This window comes from Aulonocara stuartgranti (genome assembly GCF_965226115.1).
Source record: "Aulonocara stuartgranti genome assembly, chromosome: 10".
NCBI classification, from domain to species: domain Eukaryota; kingdom Metazoa; phylum Chordata; class Actinopteri; order Cichliformes; family Cichlidae; genus Aulonocara; species Aulonocara stuartgranti.
In genome coordinates, this window is record NC_138946.1 from 5,277,868 (window position 1) to 5,293,676 (window position 15,809).

Sequence of the window (15,809 nt, forward strand, 5' to 3'; positions counted from 1 at the left end):
GTTAGCATGCTAAATGTTCATGAGAGGGGAATTAGAAAAATACTAAACAAGTATGGTTTGTTTGGGAAGGTTTCAAGGAGAAATCCTCTTCTTTCTCTCAAACTACAACAAAAACAACAACAACAACATGGCAGCACAACTTAGGTTTCCAAAGTTACATGTGAGCAAACCACAAGACTTGTGTGACCAGACCAAAGTGGAGATGATTGGCTACTGTCTTAATTCAGTAAGCCAGCAAAAACAAAAATAAAATAAGGGCAAACATTATGAAATAAATAGTATTGTTAAACAGAAAGGAGACAAGAGGAGAGGAAGTGAAGAAGAGAGTGTGTGGAGAGTGATGATTTGTGACAGACAGCAGCAACAGTGAAAAGAAAGGTTTACAACATGGTAGTGAGAATTGCTATGATGGATGGTTTGGAAATGGTTTTTACACTTTGAAGAAGACAGGAAGTCGAGCTGGAGGTTGCAACGGTGAAGATGTTAGAATTTTCATTGGCAGTAACCTGAAGGGGGAAGGTGGATACATCAGAGGGACAGCCCAGGTAGAGCAGTTTGGTGACAAAAGATAGAGAGGCAAGCCTGAGCTGGTTTGGACATGTGCAGAGGTGGAACAGAGGAAACACTGGATGTAGGATGCTGAAGGAGGACACGCAGAAGGTTGGTGTGGCACAGGAGGATGCTAGGGATAGGGCGGGATAACCTGATGATCAGCTGTGGCAACCCAGTATTACAGGAAAGAGTGCAACAGCATGGTTCAAGATAATGCATCTTATTAAAGAGTTATATTATTAAATTGTTTAACCAGCATTTAAATGCTAGAAGCAAAGAAATATCTGTTATTTTGAGTAAAGGCAAGAGAAATAATGCTACAAAGATTAATTTGCAGAGTTATTATTATTTTTATTTTATCAAGTCTCCTTTTGTATAAATTTAAAAAGAAAGTAAAGTTACACTTTTCAAATATGTGATTATGTAAATCAGGGGTCACCAACCTTTTTGAAAGTGAGAGCTACTTCTTGGGTACCGATTAATGTGAAGGGCTACCAGTTTGACACACACTTCTCAAATAACAAATTTCCTCAGTTTAACTTAATTATGTGTTATCATTAATAATTAATGATATTCATCTATGTACGGACACTAATTATGTTAATTATTTTTCACCATAATTATAAAGAATGCAATTAGGAAACAAGGTAGGAAACATAAATATCAATATGCAACGCTTTATTTCTATATATCTTTGCAAGTATTTACATTTTGAAGTGATCACTTCTACAACATTTTCACTTACCACTAACAAATTTTAACAAATCGTGCACTGTTACATACATTATTTTTGTATGTATGTAACATACAAAAAATCAACTTTCAAATTTTACAGAACTTTTCACCAAATTGGCAGCATTTTAAAGCAAATTGTCACATGTTACACTTAACAAACACATTTGTTTTTCAATAATTAAATTCAACTTTGACATGACACTGTAATGTTGCCACTGAGAACATCTAATATGGCTTTCTTTGTCTGTTAGTGGGAAACCTGGCATTGCATGCTGTTCACCAGTGTGTTGTAATCTGGGGTATAACTTGACACTGCAACTCTGAGTGAGTCTTGCAGATGTGCATCGGAGAGGCGTGTTCTGTGTTTGTTCTTGATGAAGTTCATGTCAGAAAAGGCTGATTCACAAAGATAGGTTGAACCAAACAGGCTGGCAACCTTCATAGCTGCTGTGCACACACCACTGTACTTTTCTGTGTCAACAAGGCACCAAAAGTTTGGTGCACCCAGATAGGCTTTGAGGTGGACGTCATTTTGCAATGTTACAATTTCGATTTCCACCTGTCCAGCATCCAAGCTGAACATTGAACTTAGTTGCTCAGCAATGCATGTTGTGTCCACATTCATGAAAGGATTGGAAACAAATGAGACACATGGCTCAAGCTGATCAAGGTCACAAAACCTGTTCTCAAACTCTTGACCAAGTCGGTTTATGACTTGAGTGTACTTTTCTGCAACTTTGTCAAAAGTCTCAGATGCAGAAGCATTGTCTTTCAGCACCATCTGCACAGAGGGAAAGTGCAGCACCTTTTTTCTCTGTAAATGCACAGAGAAAATGTTCATCTGGGCTTTAAATCCATTTAAAGCACTTATCATGTCAGCAACAGTCTTACCTTTGCCTTGCAGCTCACAGTTCAAATGGTTCAGTTTCCCAGTAATGTCTGTTAAAAACACAAGGTCAAGTGTCCACTCAGTGTCCTCCAGCAGAGATGTGTCTTCCCCTTTGGATTGCATGAACTCCTTGATTTCACCCAAAAGTGACAAAAAACGAAGCAAAATCCGTCCCCTGCTGAGCCATCGGATTTCCGTATGTAGTAGCAGGTCACCATATTCAGCTGACAGCTCCTCCAATAGCACCTTGAATGTTCTGTGCTGTTTAGCTCTGGAGCGGATGCTGTTTATGATCTTCACGACGGGAGTCATGACGTGCTCGAAGCCGATCACCTTTGCGCATAACGCCTGCTGGTGAATGATGCAGTGGTAATGCATGAAGTTTGGGAACTCTGTGTCACCTTTACAGTGAGCGATGAATCCCGTATGTCGGCCGATCATAGCAGGAGCCCCGTCGGTAGTCACTGATACCAGCTTTTCCAACGGTACCTTTTTCTTCGCGAAAAACTCCTTCACCGCGTTATAGATGTCAACTCCCTTCGTTGTTGTCTTTAGCGGCAGTAGTGTCAGAAGTTCTTCTTTTGTGGAGAAACCATCAAATACCATCCGGATAAAGACCATCAGCTGTGCTGTACTGCTGCTGTCGACGGACTCGTCACACTGGATGCTAAACCAACTGCACTTTGCCAGATCCTGATCCAACTGATCGGCCAAGTTCCCGGACATAGCCGACACTCTTCTAACAATTGTAGTTGCCCCCAGCTGGACATCAGAGAGAGTGGAGATTACATCGTTTCCATATTTCTCGTCTTTAAGCACAGTTTTTGCAATTATCATCATTGCTTCTTTGAAATACTCCCCGGTCTCGTGAAAAAAGACTGCTGTTTGCTCAAACCTGCCTTTAATTCGCGGGCCTTTTCCGCTCGCAGTGTGCTGCCCTTTGGGTAGTTAGCATGGTAGCTTGTGTGACACGTTCGGAAATGTCTCTCCACGTTGTGCCGCTTTGCCGTTGCCACAGTTGCCCCGCAAATGAGACACACGCATGAATCTTTCACAGAGGTAAAAAAGAACTCTTCCTCCCATTCACTGTGAAAATTATATGTTTTCTTCCTTTTTTCCGCCATGTTTTCCTCATCTCCTCACCTTTGCCTTTGCTGGTCTTCACGGCAACTGTTTCCGTGGAGACCAGCTAGCACTAAATATTAGATCATGATCTAATATTTAATAATAAACTTTTTATATATATATATTATCTCTAACAAATTAACGCCAATGCAATTGTGATAAAAAAAAATAGCAAGAAAAAATAAAAATAGATGCAGCTTACTGGTAAGTTGTTATGGTGAGCTATTTTTAGAACAGGCCCGCGGGCGACTCATGTGGTCCTTGCGGGCGACCTGGTGCCCGCGGGCACCGTGTTGGTGACCCCTGATGTAAATGTTAATAAAAACACAGCTAATGAGTAAAAAATTGTTACAAAACTAATAATACTGCAAACACTTCTACACTCTGCCTTTGGTCAAATATAATTTTACAGCCGTGCTGAACATTTTATGCAACCAATTTCACATAAACAAAAACTAAGCAACATCTTATTGTCATGAGTTTATATATACTCACTGATTTACTAAAACCTGTGCTTACATTTGAACTTACATTATGTGTAATTGTTTTAGTTGTTCAGTGTTTGTCTGTAACATAAGTGAGTGTTTGTCTCCGCCTAGCGGCTGACTTGCATCATTTTTAATGTCTAACTTCACTGGCTACCTGCATTTTCTTCAGGTACAGCCTATATAAAGTCCAACCTGACATACAACACATTAATGAAGGGAGAACACCTCTTCAGCATTTAGCACAGGTGTACAGGTAAAGTGTTTGGCGGTGTTGGAGGAGCATGCAGCACACATTCCCCGCACAGCCAAGATCAGGGCGTGGTGGTAACTCGTTTATTACAGGTTACAAACTATGTGGCCATTGAGACGAAGCGCAGTCAGTTTGAACTTTGTAGGTCGTGAGCAGCGTTTTCGCCCTGCGCCCTCCCACTTTGTGGCGCGCACACCAGGATTTGCATACAGAGGAGTAGAGCGCCCGCCTCCCTCAAGAGTTTGGTTTTCCTTTCCAAGCAGTACGTTTCTGACCAGACTTTGCTCGGCAGAGGTGGAAGTTAAACTCGGGTGGATCGACTCCTCCGCCCAGCCAGCGCTGACAGACCTGCTCTGTTTTATCCCGCTGTGCGTTTTCCCCACTTCAGCTGTCGCTCCGTCGGTTTTGTGACGTTCTGGGCCGATCCATCAAGATGTCTCAGATGAACAAGAAAACGATCACGACGACGACCAGCTTCAGGAATCTACAGGCCTCTCCGGAGCCGATGGTTACAAGGCTTGTCTCCCCCAGCCCTGTGTTCTCCGGGAGCTCCGTGTCGTCGGTGACACCGATGTCTCAGGTGTCTCAGGTGTCCGCGGTGCCGTACGCGGTAAACGGCGCAAGCTATGGGACGTTGCGGTACCTGGTCCCTGTGCAGCAGCAGCAGCAGCAGCAGTCCTTCGTCCTGATGCAGCAGCCTATGATGCAGCAGCCTGTGATGCAGCAGGTGGTGTCCCCGATGTACCTGCAGAATATGCAACAGCTGAGCATCAGCAACCAAAACGACTACATGTACCAGGATCTCAGCATGACAGAGGTGAGGTCATGCGCGCATTCAACCAGTATTCCCCCCACAACTCTTATTATTTAGTCAGTTCAAAAGTCTAAGAAATACTGGGAGTCAAACCAAAAAAGGAATATGGTTTACTGACAGCAACTAAGAATGAAGATTTCTTAAGATATGTTATTTCCAATACCCACAATAATCACCCACATTAAACTCTTCTTTGTTGGTGTGATGCAAAACACCACAGAGAGTTTCCAAAACATGAGATCCTTGCAGAAGCTTCATTAGAAATCAGATATCTTCAGGCAGCACTTTCAGGGATTTCTTTTTAATATAAAAATTACTTTTTTCCACCACTGCTTTTATATTACTTGTGTTTGTTTTCCATGTGTGTTTGAAATTAATCATCTGACATTTTAATGACCACTAAATAACTCATTATTGGTTAACACAACAAAACACACCTTTCAACTTTTCATGTATTTTGAAATGTATTTTCTTTGGACGCCTGGAATGTAAATGTGTCTCTAAAGCACATTCGGTTATCTTCTGTTATTTACATTAGATATAAATAAACTAGACATTTTTCATACTGTTATACTGTTATATGTTTGCATTTCCCCCAAAATAATTTATTTAACACAGTACAGTGGGCTACGTACTGACTGATTTCACTCACTAAAACTAAGCGTTTTACCCATTAGAGATAAAAACACAAGCATAAAATGCTAAATATGAGTATCAGTACAGATTTGGTGGTTTTGATGCAATCTACTAGATCTTGTGTTGGTATAAATCAGTTTCTGCTCACACATGGCTGTTAAGCATCTTTAGATGGGTGATTGGTTTAAGTTGCAGTCAGCTATCAGAGCAGGGAGGCTGCTGTGTGCAGATAGTATGGGTCAGCCATCAGGAAAGCATTAGCCATGTAAGCATGTTCCTAATATGGCATCAGCTTCTCATTTCTCTCACTGTGCTGTAAATTTTCTCAAGGCTGAGGTGATGTTTGTGCAGTTGAAGACACTTTTTCTGATTTGCTGGCATGAAGGAGGAATTTATATTTTTACTATGTAAATATAAAATTGAGCCTTTCCCATTTAATACGGACGATCGTGGCTCAAAGAGTTGGCAGTTTGTCTTGTAACCGGAAGGTTGCGGGTTCGAGCCCCGGCTCGGACAGTCTCGGTCACCTATCACCTACTGGTGATGGCCAGAGGGGTCGATGGGGCGATATGGCAGCCTCTGTCAGTCTGCCCCAGGGCAGCTGTGGCTACAACTGTAGCTTGCCTCCACCAGTGTGAGAGTGAATGAATAGTGGAATTGTAAAGCGCCTCGAGGGCCCTGAAAAGCGCTATATAAATGCAATCCATTATACTGCATATTAGTGATGGGAATTCTGGCTCTTTCGGCTTGGCTCACTAAAAAGAGCCGGCTCTAAGGGCCGTTTCGTTCGCGACCGACACATCACTACTGCATATGCTATTTTTTTTAAGTGGGGTTTAGCAGAGTGAAAATATGTCATGTGTATCGCTTCATTAGATTAAAAACAATATGCAGAGTAAAGTAAATATCCAGAATAAAGCCAGAAATCATTTAGTTGAAAATTCTTTAACATTATTTTATGTCTTTAAAGAAATGCATGAGTACATAAATACTTACTTGTATTACAGCAAGAACTTCTGTTAATTATATACAAACACAGAGAGCACAACCAATCGCTCACATTGAAGCTACACATGGAGGTCGTCGTACCGTGTCTGCAAAACATCTTCTAGAAGGGGGCTAGTAGACTTGTTGAATAACTGTTAGTAGTTGAGGTGGGGGTCTTTTCTTTAGATTTAGATACTCTGTACAGTATTTAGTTTCCTTAACTGATTACCCAGTAAATTATTGCTGTGCTGAAAAGGCAGATAATGTATGACCCAGATGTTCAGGCTTCAGGCTCCTATTAATGCTCAGGTAAAGGCACTTTTTTCTGCTCTTAGCTCTTTATGAGGTCAGTTAGAAAGGAAAATAGTCATCTCAGGCACATGACTCTGGCTGTGAGAACAGCAGCACCATCCACTTGTAGTTAAAATCATCAGTTTGTAAGGTGAAGCCAATTAGAAGAAGCCACGGGCTAACTGATGAATAACTTTAATGGTGAAGTATACAAAGCTACTATAGTAGAGGTAAGAATAAAGTGCTTTAAATGTCTTGCATTATCTCCCCACATTTATTCAAGGATTAAGGAACTTTTGCCAGCTCGGCCCATTGCCAGTAAAACAAACAGCCTAGAGCTCGGTCGCTGGCAAAATACGATATGGCATCATTAGCAGTACGTCCTCATGATCACTACCAAGTGTGCTCTAGGTCTCTTGAGTTTTGCCACCTGAGTACACTCAGCCTGCGCTCCGATTTCTCTGAATCTTAATCTTCCTTGATCATTTGTTGATTTACGAGACACCGGTGTGGTCCTCCAATTCCCAAACATTTCCCTGCTCCAGTAATTGCTTCCTGAATATGTTGGCCTCTGTGCCTGCAATGGTTTACACAAGGTTTCTGCTGCAGGCTGAAAACATTTGAATTATATCAGCTTTCTACATTTTTATCTGCCTCTTTAATGATGATTTTATTTCATATATCTAGCGTCAAGTGCAGCAGAATTGAAAAACTTCCTCTGCGTCTTTTTTTACTTTGGCTACTTACAATTTCAGGCTCATTCTGCTGCTTAAGCCACTGCATTGAAAGCTAAGTGCTCACACCGTGTGTGATAAAGAAGTGCTGCCACACCCCGTCTGACTGCTGAGGCGGCACGCCCTGACTTTTGAAGACTCATTTATTGTTCCACCTGATGGGATCTACATCTGCTCAAGTAGACTCTGGTGATCGAGTGTTTAACTTCGTCTTTCGTTTTTTTAATTATTGAAGGAGCTGAAGCTGATTTGTTGTGCCAGTAACTTACAGGACTTTCACTTTAGAAAAAGCTGCCATGCTCTATAGTTAGCTCTTAATGACTGGAGGCTGTGCATGTAGTATAGTAATGTAGTAGTACTACATGCTGTATTTGACCGTTTATCATTTTTATGTTACTCTTGGCACTCGTTTGCATTGTTTATAGTTCAAGTAATCATCAAAGGTGTTTGTTAACCCTTTATTGACCAAGATTCATAAAGGCCTCAAATACCTATTTTTTATCTTGGCTATAAAATTGTAAAAAGATTAAAATCTCATCATTCAGGAAAGTAAGGGAATAGAAGCAGACATAGTAAATCTAGGCAGAGGGGATTCGTTCTGTGTTCAGACAACAATACCTTCTGAATGTCTTGCGCTGTCATTATACACTGATTATTCCCATACAGCCTTCTTTCTTAAACTGTTTAATTTTATCTCTGTTGGAAACGGTAATGAAGTTGCAGTCATTTAAAGAGGACTTGTAAAATGGGCTTGGTAGCAGGCCCATGGTAGATAAAGGGTTAAACATCATTTTTGAAACAGTTCGTTGTCCAGACGTCTCACTTTAATAGGACTGACTGATTAGGAATGGGAATTCGAGTAACTTACAAGAGCATCCTGGAGAATTGCACACAACATATCACAATTCAATGCCTCAGTGGGCAAGAAAGGAAAAAATAAGAGCCACAAAGTAGGGATTCTCATGGGTAAAGCATGTTTCATTTAAAATACAACATCTGGCGCTGGTGTATTGGTGTACCGATTTGTTTTCTGATTTTTAAAGCATTGCAAAACTTTTAATTGGCGTGTGCATCCGTGTATACTTTTATTATCAATAGATTCATGGGGAAAAATAGCTGAGCATTTCAGATTTCTACTGTGTCTTAGCTGCAAACCTCATGACCCATGGACCGCTTTTTGTCTAATTCACAGCTTGTTTGCCTCATTGGAATGTATTTTGATTTTTACTGGCTCGGATTCAATTTTTGGTTTTGTTAATGCCTTCAGAGTGAAAAAAAAAACAAGTGTCAACAATTCTCACAATGTCAGGAAGCCCTTTTTTAAAATTTCTAAAGCATACAAGGCTAAAGCAGCTGTATTCAAATTTCTGGCATGTTGTTGCTGGGTAGACGCCCTCAAATGGGAAATAATAAGCTTTCTAATTTTTCCAAGTTGCACTTAACTTCCCAATGAGCTCCATTTATTTTGCACTGTTATTTATTAGTGCTCTGAACTGGATATCCTGAAGGTCATGATACAAAATCACAAATTCAGATTTATTTAAACACACTGTATGTTGGACATAGAGTTTGTATACCATGTAATTATTTATTTGAAGAGTACAAGGAAGAACCTGGGAAACGAATAAGTAAAATGGGGTTGAGTGTTGTAGGACAGTGAGGCCATGTTTGGGTCTAGCAGAGCAAGATTCATGTTACTAACGGGCCTCAGCTTCTGACTGCTCTGATGGCTCAGTTTCAGATTCAGTTTTTTCTACTAGTGGATTCATATTGCATCACAGAGTGGTGCAGCTTGTTTCAAACAGGGCTTCTCAAAGCCCAGTATAAGATAAATGATGATTATTTTGATGGGGTTCAATGGGTTTTATGGGTGTCCCAAGGACTGAGGTCTCTTGTAGTTCTCTTTATGTCTGACAGTCTCTTCTTTCTTCTCTCCCTCTTTTGCCAACTGTTTCAGAGCACCAGCAGGAAGTCTTCATCTGTGTTCAGCCATTCAACCAGTCCTATCAAGAGCCCTGCGACAAGTGTTGAGGAGGAGGTAAGGACCTCACATTCACCCAGTCACAAAAGCCTCCTTACTGGGTACAAAATGCTCTATAAAGCAGAAGTCTCTGTACTGCCTAAGCATTAGCTCATCACCAGGGATGGGTTCTTCACGATTCCGATTCCATTTTCGATTCTGTTTAACGATTCGATTCTTTATCGATTCTTTTTTTAAAAAGGAGAACACTAAGGTCGATTAGCTTAGAACTTTGTTTTATATCTTCTCTTTGAACAAGATAGAAATTTAGAGGTAACATGGCCTTACAAACCCAGCAGTGAGATCTTAAGAGATCCACAGCCTACGGCTCTTCAATGGGTGTCACAGGGTCCCCAGGAAAAAAATTGTAAATGTAAAATAATAAAATAAATATTCTTCTGTAGCAATAACAAAGTATAACATAAATTATTCTGTAGCAATTACACAAGAATATCCAGTAATGTCCCTGCCTACAATTAAACACATTCACTTACCGAAAATCGAGGGCATCTGCTGTGGCAACCTTTGACCACAAACTTAGACACTGCTCGGTGACATTCGTCTATCCTGGCCTGAAAGGAGACGCTACCGGTAGACTGCAGCGAGAACTGCCAGCATCTGAGCCAGCCAGACTCTGTCTGTCTCTCTCATCATAGTCACCTAAATGCACAGTAATGGCAGGTTTTGTAATAAGGCAGATCGCGCTAACATAATATGCACTGTTAGTTGATTATTTACCTGCCGCATTAATGGGAGAGGACGTGCGAACGTTACCGCTGCTGCTGGGTTGGATTTCACGAGTCTGGAGCGAATTAAAAACATGACATTCATTTAAGGTCATCGTGTGTTTTGTGAGCAAATTCTTTTGCATATTCGTAGTGTTTCCTCCCTTAAATGAAATATCTACTTTGCAAGTATTGCAAGTTGCCCTGTTGTCATCCGTTCTCGTAAAGTATAACCAAACTTTTGAGCCTTTGAGCCGCTTAGCGACATGTTTCCTGCCAGGTAAATGACGCTCCGCAACGTGGTGACGTCATTCGGGGCGACTGGAATCAACAAGGGAATCGTTTGCAAAAATGGCAAACAATTCCAAGGAATTGGAACAGTGGGAACCGGTTCTCAACAAGAACCAGTTTTCGATACCCATCCCTACTCATCACTGATTTTAAAGCTACAAGAGCACAAGCTTCAAATCTATTTAAAGTATATTTAGTTTGTTTCATGGTGTTAAGATGAACGAAAAGTGCAAATAATGATAAGAATAATATTTGAAAAAAGTCAGCAGCAATAGGAATACAGGTCGAAACTCCACCAACAGACATTTCATGTCAGTGATGAACACATCATTAGGCAAATGAGACTGTAGCTTGTTATAACAAGTCAGAGGTGGGTCCATTGTCTGACAGTGTCATTTCAAGATTAAAAAGAAAAACTTAGAGAGAAGAGGTTTTGCACCACACCACAGTCTAGTTCAACAGGTTCATGCTGCAAGCATTCAAGAGCAAGGAAACCCCCAAACTGTGTTTGACATGTAAACGCAAAGGATGGACTGCATTACAGTTATATACAAATTAAATCAACAGTAATTCAACATAAATGTGAAGTTGTGAGGCAGAGAGTGACTGGACAGTTAAAACGTTTAAATCTATCTTTTGTTTCTGCCGCATTTCAGCGAATATTTAAACATGTACATTAGTTGTGTGGTTAGAAACATGCTGCACATTGATGTCTAATCACCGAAAGACTGTTTGCTTGTACCTGAGCATCAGCACTGATGCAACAAAAAAATAATCAAAATTTAAACCCAAAAGACAAGACTTCAACTTGTTATGAATCAAATTATGAATTTGATAATCTGAACACAGAAAAATCTGATCATAGTCCAATATTTTTGATACAACAATTGTTGGTTTCTGTCTGTAGTTACAGACACTTTGAAGTCAAAGCTGTTTCTTCAACATGAAAATTGAAAAAGACGGAAAAATGCAGAAGGGGTGTGGAGTTCGTCTGTCAGTTAGGCAGGGACACACCCATCAGTCTCAACATGGGAACACTAGTTCATCAAAGTACAGTAGCATAGCAAGTGTTTTCTGTTTTTTATCTGGTTTTGTTTTAAAATGAATTCAGCCAGGGGCAACTCATTGCACATGCATGCTTTCTGTGCAGGCAGCAACGCCCTGCTTTACAGTCACACTGTTATCACAGCACTTTGTTCGTAATCACAGGACCAGAAACGGTCACAACATTGACAAACCATGCTGGGTGGGTGTGAAAATTGAGGTGTGTCTGGCCACTTCCCAGAGGCCTTTGCTGTAGGTGGATGCATTCTTTTGATTTGAACTTGCAGTGTCATGTATATGGCTGTTGTTACAGGAGGGAGGATCTTTGATTTATCGAGCTGGTGTGGCATTTTTTCTTGGCACAGCCGAAGAAAATCCTGTGTATCTAAACACACTGTTAAGTCTGTTAAGTCCACTAACAAATTAATCAGCCAGTCCACAGTTATGTAATACTTTATCACTGACATATTTCCACTTTTATGACCTTTGACTTGTTTATTGTGAAGGTAAAGCTGCTTTTGACCACTTGATAAAAAAGAAATGGCTTGTGTAAATGAAACCCTAGTTAACTATTCCAATGCTGTAAAACTTTGCAATTCAACAAATATTGTACCAGCCTGATTATAGGTAGCTACATTGCCTTATAAGCTTACAGCATTGTCATTTGCATGTTTTGATAGTCTGATGAAAATATCACAAGCCACTTTTTATCAGCATCGGTGAAGCCCGTCTGGTCAAACTCATTCACTTCCTGTGTTCTTTCTTTGCTTTTATGACTTTTTCATCTTTTTCTATGTCTTCTTTGGTATTTTTGTCTTTTTCTTCATTTCTTTTCACTTAATCTTAGAATAAAATGGTTTGATATGAAAAGGTAAAACTTCGTAATCACAGTCTTTGCTCGTACATCAACCATCTGCAGAGTGTCCTGGAGTTACCCCTGCCTCTAATCTGCTTTCGCTCCAACTTGCTCGCAGCGTTCTTTCCCGTCAGCTCGTCAGTGACAACTTATTACTAATCAGCTTTTCTTGACCTGCTTGAAGAATTCTTTCTTGATGATTTCATTTTTAGTGAGGATAAAGTGACATGAAGCAAATTGTGGTTGACCTGACTTTTTTTTTTCTCAGAAAAAGAAATGTCTGTCAGTCTGCTCCTGACTTTAATGATGGTTTTCATTTTTAACATTTTTTGAAGTCATTTGAAGCCACTTTGAGCACAAACGCCACTCTTACTGTGTGACACATTCTTGGAAATTTGACTAAAACATTTCTCAACACACAGCATGTTTGTAATGAACACGGACCCACCGGTGAGGCCGGAAAGATTGGAGGGCTAAAATTGTCCATCTCCGTGGGAGGGGAACAAGTTCAGAAAACAAAACCCAAAACATGATGGATTCTTGTAGTGTGCAGAGACGGCTGGAGTGCTGTTGAATGTCACGGAGGCCTTTTGACCTTTGTTATCTGAGGACTGAAAGACATTCCCTGAGCACTTGAGAGCGGTGGGGATTGGTTATTAGATGCAAATGCAGATGCTAATTGGCAGACTGGTCATTTACCTCTCACCTTTTTCCATATTCATCATCAGCCATAGCGCAATGAGGCTGCACAGTGTGGATAAGAGGTAGAATCTGAAGCGTAAAGGGAAATTCACCCATGAGCTGCAACCTCCAGGCCTGAAAAGTGAAGCCAATGCATACCTGCTAGAAACTGCAGTTCTGCAGGCTGACTCCAAAGGCACATCAATCTTGTTAAAATGCCCATCTATACAATAGAAATATGCACACTTAAAGCACGATACAAAGAGCTGTAAAGGGCTTTTACTTTAGGGTAAGGTAACATATATACATTTAAATACTATGATCTGACTGTTAGATGCACAGGCGGTTACCTCACATCTGTTAGATTCTAACAGATGTGAGGTAACTGCCTCACATCTGTGTAGGTTCTACATCATCCAGGTAATCGTTGAGCGCTTGAAATGAAGAGAACTGGACTTGTGTGTTTCACCTCTCATCCAAAAGGCTTTTTCAGTTCTAAATGAACTGATAGAGAGTCCCAGCTACTCTTTTTGGAGGCTGTTCACATTTTTGTTTTGGTTTGAATGAAGTCATGTTTCATAGGCTGTACAGTGTGTGACAGCAGCAGATAAAATGTTTCCAAAAGCAACACGACGCGACTGATTAACAAAGAGTATCAGTTAACCCTGAATGGAAGGTGTGGCATAACTGAATCTTCTCAAGATCAAACTCTGTTTTGTAGATCTGACTTGTATCAGGCGCCTACAGAGAAGAAAATGAATATAGCGCTTCCTTTGCACTGACCAGGTAACCATTACCGCTGTGACCTACATCATGTTTGTCACCAGCCAAGTCTCGGCTTAAATTCTAGCGATAAACACGGGAAGATCAAAGGAGAAAAAAGTTGCCGGACCAGTTTTGAAAATGTTACCCACAGTGAAAAAAAACATTTAACCTATTCTCTCTCACACACACACACACAACATAAACAGACTTCCACAGGCACGCAAGGGACGCTTCTCTAAAATGCATCACTACCTAAAATGCTGCTGTCACAGAGCCAATCAGCGTGCAGTGACCGTAGGACACTCTACACCGCTCCACTGCTTTGCATGCAAATGAAAGTTTACAGTTGCAGGTCTGTACAGGCTGAAGTTAAAATTCTATATATTTGCATATTTATGACCTGGGAGCGGGTTTGACTGTGACATCTGGTGCAATGAAACGCAAATTTCACATGGTAGCAGATTCATGTGTTACATGAAGGCCCCAGCTTTTGCAAGGTATAGTAAAAAGCATGTCTGCACATGTGTTTCTTGCTTTATTCGAAGCAAAATCTTGTTGCTTGAGGATAGGATTCATTTTTATTAAACAGAAGGGCTTTTGTCTGTGTGGCAGTAGTTTTGGCCTGTTCATTCACCCTGCCAGGTTCATGTTTTCCCACTTTTGTGCGAAAGCACTTGGATTACCTGCACGGAGCAAGTTTTAGAGCATAACACGGTTCTCTGACGAACGAGAACAGGGGTGCAGCTAAAGAATGTTTTCATAATTACTCTGATTTTTTCTTCATGAATTAATGCTTATGACAGAAGATGTTGCAATCAGTTTTTTAACAAAATAAAGAAAAAATGAAGAAGAAAAACAGTTGTCCAAAATAAACAGATATGAGCTTAGAATAACAGGGGAGGGATCTTAAGGTTTGGAGACTCTATCTCAAAGGTCATCTTAGGGCAGATTAGCTCCAAGGAACTCCTGTTCTGACTTGGATGAATGTTGGGAAGGAATGTCGTAATTGTTTTAACTTTGAACCTCAAATTTAACATATTTGTCAAACTGTCTCAACCTTTATGTGTCAGTAGAAGGACGAGGAGGGTTTTTACATGTGTCCCACAGGACCAGACCGTTAATAAGGAACGGTACTGTGGAGTCCTCAGGGACAACATTTGGCTGTGGATTTGCCTTCCTGTGAATTTTTCATGTGCTTGCATGGAGTGATTTAAAAATAGCAGCAGGGCTAGAACGGGTGCAGAGGTGCACAGAGACGACCCCGAAGAGGAGATCTGTCTGATTTAATGACTTATGATTCAGCAAGCACATAGTAAATTCTCACATAGTAAAGGTCAACGCATTAATGTGTGGCTTTATAGTTTCTCTTAGGAAGATATCTGATGTGGAAGCAACATTCAGCATTTTTTCTGTCTTTTACAATGGATGGAAACTTCTACATCTCTGATGCCGTGTAAAGAATCAGATTTCAAGGATTCCCTGAAGTATTTCGTGCTCTGACAAAAATTCTCTGCCAAATGAAAAACTACAGGTTCATGGGTAATTAAGCAGGATGGTTGTTGACAGACATGTTTGGTGTGGAGGATGCAGTCTTTGCGACTATCTTCTGTGAATGTGATTAGCTGTGTTTGAGCTGAAGGTTTCTGAAGGTTTATGCGCCGATGCTTCCTTAGAGGGTTTTTCTCACAGCTGTGTGGTATGTGAGGTTTTCAAGCCTAATTATAGGATGGTGAAGAAGGGAGTCACATTGAGGTGAAGCAAGAATGATGATATCATGTTTTAAATGTTTAAATTTAAGGAATCTCTTAGGAATTATCACTGTCCACTTTTTTATCTTGTTAAAAAGATCAACAGCTGATCAAACAGGTGATCCACACAGATCCAGCCTGTCTGACGTGAGTTTCCTGTCATATTTTCTGCAGTGTC

The 15,809-nt window shown here is 40.6% G+C and overlaps 2 protein-coding genes across 4 annotated transcripts in view; one reads left to right on the forward strand and one right to left on the reverse strand.

Annotated features, from left to right (window-relative positions):
* Positions 1-1,534: 1,534 nt before the first annotated feature.
* On the reverse strand, positions 1,535-3,013 carry LOC309715624 (general transcription factor II-I repeat domain-containing protein 2B-like; the record flags this gene model as incomplete). Its single annotated transcript, XM_082548864.1, has 1 exon — positions 1,535-3,013. One exon carries the CDS (start codon positions 3,011-3,013, stop codon positions 1,535-1,537), a length of 1,479 nt encoding a protein of 492 aa, XP_082404990.1.
* A 27-nt stretch (positions 3,014-3,040) lies between these two features.
* The window catches only part of pof1b (POF1B actin binding protein), a 36,532-nt gene continuing 23,763 nt past the window's right edge, over positions 3,041-15,809 (forward strand). The window contains exons 1-2 of one of the 3 annotated variants that reach the window (XM_082550107.1): positions 3,041-3,235; positions 9,459-9,539. In XM_082550107.1, coding sequence (XP_082406233.1) covers positions 3,206-3,235; positions 9,459-9,539 — 111 coding nt within the window. In that variant the 5' untranslated portion in view covers positions 3,041-3,205. Of the gene's footprint in view, positions 3,236-4,058; positions 4,857-9,458; positions 9,540-15,809 lie in introns of those variants that run through there. The other 2 variants (XM_082550105.1, XM_082550106.1) reach the window with 2 other exon arrangements.